Source organism: Lactuca virosa, chromosome 3, assembly GCF_052849685.1.
Source record: "Lactuca virosa cultivar CGN04683 chromosome 3, Lactuca_virosa_CGN04683_v6, whole genome shotgun sequence".
Classification (NCBI taxonomy): domain Eukaryota; kingdom Viridiplantae; phylum Streptophyta; class Magnoliopsida; order Asterales; family Asteraceae; genus Lactuca; species Lactuca virosa.
Window position 1 is genome coordinate 80,761,274 of NC_136428.1, and position 6,123 is coordinate 80,767,396.

Sequence of the window (6,123 nt, forward strand, 5' to 3'; positions counted from 1 at the left end):
TTTGGGTGGGGCCCGTTATGTAGTGGCCGGGTCCGCTATGCAGTTTTGGTAATGCCCGTTTATATGTATATTGTTTGTGGTATTTTGGGGAACTCACTAAGCTTTGTGCTTACGGTTTTATGGTTTAAACATTTTCAGGTACTTCCAGTTTCAAAATGAAGAGCCCAACTTGATCACACTGCATCCCCTGAGGATTTATTCCGCAATGATTGTTTATGATTTTACTCTGATGTTTTGAGAATACTTTTACTCTGCTGTGATGCGTTTCCATCTCGTTTGGTGGGCACGAACGCCTTGAAAGCAACAGTCTCCATGGTGGGTCTTTTATCAATGTTGATGGCCCTTTGGCGTTCATCCTCAGCAACAAGGTGATAAGCCGTTCCCAGCAGTGGTGTCGGAGTTGTGGCGAGGATTTGAGTCTTGATGACATTGTAGTTGCTATCGAGCCCCATAAGAAAAGCATAGAGCTTTTCTTTTTCTTGATGTTCCACAAGCCGCCTACCGACCCCACATGTACAACTATTATAGGTGCACTTATGTGTGGGAAATACATATTAGATCTCATCCCATAGAGGCAGAAGTTTGGTGTAATATGCAGAGACTGATGTTCTATCTTGGCGAGTGATGGTGAGTTGGTTTTTTAGTTCATAAGCCCTAGGCGTGCTTTCTTTCCCGAATCTTTCACGAAGGTCTCGCCAGATTTCTGAAGCAGTATTGGCGTATTCTATGCTCCCTCTTCTCTCCTTTTCCATGGTAGTGGTGAGCCAACCCTTTATCATGGTGTCGCATCTCATCCATGTCATATGTCCCTTTAATGCTTTTTTCGGTTTCTCAATTGTACCATCTATGAAACCGATCTTGATTTTTACAAATAAGAAATTATTCATCTCTTGAATCCAGTCTGCATAATTTTTATCAGACAAAGCTTCATTGATTTGCATTTGTCTAGGGTAATCATATGTGTGAAGGTAGTAAGGCGAGTCATGATCTGGCGTGTTGTTGTTGTTTTTGTTGGAGTTACCTTCATTGCCGGCCATGGAGGCGATTTAGGGTTTTCACAAAGCAGCTAAGGATCTTGTTCTGATACCATAATAAAAGGATCTTGTTATCTTTTCAAAAACTTAACAAGAAACGATAACAAAGAAGGCCTTAAATAGGCAAACAAGTATGGGATAAATCAAGATAAAAATATAAATCCATAGATTTTTCTATCATTCCATCATACTTTTCTCTCCTCATTATATATACTATTAATTGTTAAAATTTGAGGAACAGGAAAGTTTGGCCTTTCTCATTTGTGCCACTTTTGTTTCCTTCTTTTAGTACTTTGTCCACAGATGCTTCCGTCGTTTTCTTTTACGCTTTTCCCCACCGCCTTAAAATTCGTGGCCGCCTAGCCACCCTCCTCCTCCAATACAATTTGAGTCACATTGAAAACTTCCATTCCCATGTTTCTTCAGCCAAGAAGATAACAACTTGAAGTCATTACTCACTTCATTCGGCAACCTCTCTCTCTCTCTCTAGAGTTTACGTGTGAAGCCGGCACCAGCATCCGCTCCAGTTTCAGTGACCACCGCGACGTACCGCTACCCCCTCTTGACTGTTGAGTGACCCGACGACATGTCTACGATGACGCAGCTCGCTATCGTCACTACTGCTTGTACTAATCTACATCAAACTTCCAAATGCTTCGGTTTTACTTCCACCGTCACCAAACCCCCAACACCCATCGAAAATGTGTTTTCCCCTTTCTCTATTTAAATATCATCCACCACCCTTCCCTTCATTCATTTCACCCATACCCTCGAATCAATCTGTTTATCCCTTTTCAAACTCATATCCTTTTCTCAGATTTCTTTCAAATTCATCCAACCATGTCTCAGGTATATGTAATTTTATTGTCAATGATATTATTAGGGTTACGTGATTGAGCAGTTTTTATCCATGTTCCTTTGATGTTATTTATTATCATGTTATCTAATTTCTGATTGTCATGCTCCGATCGTTTTGATTTGATCTTGTATATGGATTTTCTTATGATCAAGGTTAACTTTTGTTTCGATCGGTCTTAAACCACTCTTAAGTTTCTGTTTATGTTATTGAGGTTTAGAGTTGGATTATTATTCAATTTTCATGGAATCAGGTAAAAATAATCTTGTTATTAGTAATTGTTTTCTAGAACAATTAGGATGGGAGGATTGTTTCATTCGAAGCTTTGTTTTTCTCATCATTTGGCTTCACTGATTTGTCCTCAAAATCGATTTTTGCCTTCTTATAATTGGTGATTGTAAGCAAAGAGAAAACCCAAGTGTTGTAGGTGGTCAACAGGATTATAGAAGCTATCGATGAGGAACCAAAGATTAGGGTTGGATTCTGGGTTTGCTAAACATTATACTCGAGGGAAGCGAGCGTCGGAAGAAGATTGACTCAAAGAAACCCACTTCAATCACAATTTCCCTCACAATCACTGACGCCTTTGCTCACACCTGCTACTTCAATCGCCGAATTCCAGGTTTGTGTCACTTAATTGGATTACCTTATGGTCGATGATTGAACCCTGAGATTTTAAAGGTTTTAAAGATTTTGTCCTATTTTTTTATTTGTTTCGTTTGCATGCTTAAAATATTTTGAAGGGTCTTGAATAACATCGTCCAAAACAAATTATCAGCCGACTTCCATCTGTAAATACTTCTTCCCTATCTTCTATTCCACACTTCTCTATTAATTTACCAAAGTTCGATCATCAATTTTGGACTAGGTTTACTGTGTGGCTAAGACATGGATATGGGCATGAGGACTATGAGTGATGTTTATATATTGGGAAGGCAGGAGATGCACGAAGGTAAGTGAGGGAGAAGAAAAATTAATGTATGTATATTTTAAATATGTGTTATGTGTGTATTGTAATCCTAAAATTGTCTGGTCATTTCTTTGTATCTTTTGGTCATTGTAAGGCTAAAGTGTGTCTGCAAGTCGATTGTCATATTTTGGTGGAGACTATTCGCTTGGTGCGGTTGGGGATATAATCTATCATTGGGAATGCCTGTAAATATTGCCTGATTACAGATGGTCCCACTTCAATAAGGTTAGATTATCTTATATTTGTTCATAACAAGCCTCTCTTTCACCTTTTTAACATTAGCTTGGATATGTAAGTTTCTAATTCCAGTGGTAAAACTATGAATGCTATATAACTTTACCTATGTTAGCTTGCAGACAACATTGGATGAAACTACATCACCAGAAATGCAGCCAATGTCAATACTCAAAACGAAAATACAAGAGAGATCGACATTCTACTCCACTCAAAACCAAAAGAAAGCCAACTCATCTACAAGTGGAAGCAATATAGATATTGTTGAAGATGTTAAGAAATAAAGAGTTTTAAAGAAATAAAGAGTATCGTGACCAATCATGATATTGTTGAAGGTTTGATCTCACATCAACTTTAGTTGTTTTAATTTACCAATTTAAAAAATAATAGTCACTTTGCTTATTGATTTGTATATGTTAGCAAAAAAATTCTTTGAGGGTACTTTTGTCATTATACTTAAATGTTTAAAAGAAATAAAGAGAAAGTCATTTGACTTTATTTATTTGTTTCAGTGGGCAAAAGAGGAAACCTAATGAAGAATATTCAAGGGAAAGAATAAAGCGCAAGAGGGATGCTAAATTTTCATGTTGAGAAAAAATGTTGATGACTAATACTACATCAACTTTCATTAACACCATCAAAATTTCCTTTTCCTTTATCCAGGAGGTGGTAGGCGGGGACACTAATTAACTCGGCATCAAAACTAATCATTTTCGTTTCTATCTCAGGTTCTGAAAAATGAATGATTTACAAGTGCTCATTATGTTAAAAAATTGTGCATTTGTACATTAACAGGTGTTATATTTCCTTCAATATTGCAACTCGAATGTGGGATAACAGATTTGGAAGAGAGGAAACAAAAAGAAATATACTCAAAAAGATATTCACGAAAAGAAGGTTTTGATAAGGGAAAACTCTAGGATGCTGATGTAGAAAGAGAAATCGAATGCAGGATGTGCATGGAAACAAATAGTAGAGTTATGTTGCCAGATTGCATCCATTCTTTGTGCTTCAAGTGCTATCAAGATTGGTAAGTTTCTCTCTTACATCTACTAAATGAGACCCATAATTACATATAATAACACAATGTAAATACTAAACACATTGTTATTGGTAAAAATATAAGTACATTGTTATTATGATAGAAAAATAAAGTATGTTGTCTATATATTGGTAAAAAGAGTAAGGTATGTTGTTATTTCCTTCACTTTGGCCTAATCATATTCCCATTGGTTTCTTAGGCATCAACGATCGAGATCATTAGTGGATCAAATGGAGTATTTAAGGCCATCCGATGCTTAAGTTATCGAGATTTTATTGTTTGTGGGTGACTGAACTCCACTTCTTCTTTAGTACAAGTCAGAGAGATGCATATGATTCTTTAATGTCTTGTGATATCCAAAAATCTCCTGTATGTTAAATATATCTTCATCAATATAATGGTATGTTGCAGTAAATATACAACCTGAAAGAACAAAAAAAAAATATGACTCAGCGCCAACGGGCGCGCATTATTCCGATCTAGTTGACATTGTTGATCAAGAACCATTTGCAATCCTCATGTATTTAATAATGTCTTATGGATCACCTTGGAATATAGGTTGGATGAAATCTATGGGAAAACCCATATGATTTTTGTAACGCCCCATTTCTGGTATGAGATTTAAATAAAGTATTTTTTCATTTCATTTCTTAAGGGGTGCTCGACGAGTCAGTAGCCCGACTCGTCGAGTAGGGACGGGATTTGCACGCGGTTTAAGTTGGCAACTCGACGAGTCCATATCCTCGGACTCGGCGAGTCTGCCAGTCTGAATGCAACCCTAATTTCAAGGGTTTGCACCCTATTGAAACATCATTATGCGCCTCAAACCAGCCTCCATCACCCTCAGAACGTCCCATACTAAACCCTAGTCTCCCTTTAAGCATTCTTGGAATATTTCTCATTTCGTGGAGGATTTTGGTGCATTTTGAAGTTAGAAGAAGAAGAGAGAAGAGGGGTTCTCAAGAGGAGCAAAGAAGATCTGAGTTTAGTGTGTCTTTCCAGCTTCCATTAAGGTATAAAGCTCGAATCTTTGCTTGTCATCATGTAGATCTCAATAAAAGCTTGCTAGTCTTGCTTTTGAGCCTTTTCTAGACCTTGAGGTCGATTTATGGATAGTTAAGACGAATGGGTTTCAGATCTAAGCACTTCGGGACTCCTTAAGCTCAAGGTTGCCACCTTTATTGAGCTAAGCACCCATTCCAAACCTAGATCTCCTCTTTTAGCTCCTTATTGGGCATTTTAGCTTATCATGAGCGTGCATGAACGTAAAGTTAGAAACTTTACGTGTGAAATCAGTCCCAGGACCCCAGATTTATGAATTGGATGCATTGGAATTGAGAAAAATCGACTGTATAGTTTGGCATGCTTGGGACTCGACGAGTTGTTCTTCAGACTCGGTGAGTCGAGTCGCGAGTCGTCGGTATTTTCCCCGATTTAAGAGTATAGGGTGAATCAGTGAGTAGAGTAAGGACTCAGTGGGTTAAGACTTGGATCTGGAAGCAGTCGGACTCGACGAGTTGTTCATACGACTCGGCGAGTCAAAGACTGGGTGTGTTCTTCTGTTCAAGGGAACTCAACGAGTTGTTCATACAACTCGGCGAGTCGGATGAAGATTAGACTCGATGTTAGTATCGAAGAAGAACCCGTCGATTCTTTGCCAAACTCGACGAGCAGAAGCGCGTAGAGGATCAGAAAGGATGAAAGGGACTCGGCAAGTTGGCGGCCCAACTCGGCAAGTCCGGTCAACTGAAAGTTGACTTTGACCAGGAAGTTGACTTTGACCAGGGGTAAAATAGTCATTTTACCTTGAGATTAGTTATCAGTATCTGATTTAGTGTTTATGGGATTTGTAGCCGGGGAGTTCCGGAGCAGCAGTCAGGCAGTTTCAGATTTAGCACCTCAGCAGCCAGCGTTACGAGGTGAGTTTCCTTCCAGTAGGAACAGGTCTACGGCCACAATGCCGGCCCGTTTAGTTAGCAGTAGTTCC

The 6,123-nt window shown here is 38.6% G+C and overlaps 1 protein-coding gene across 1 annotated transcript; it reads right to left on the reverse strand.

Annotated features, from left to right (window-relative positions):
• Positions 1-554: 554 nt before the first annotated feature.
• LOC145163718 (uncharacterized) lies at positions 555-1,037 on the reverse strand. The gene has a single exon (XM_079082510.1). The coding sequence runs from the start codon at positions 1,035-1,037 to the stop codon at positions 555-557; it is 483 nt and encodes a 160-aa protein (XP_078938636.1).
• Between the last annotated feature and the right edge of the window lie 5,086 nt (positions 1,038-6,123).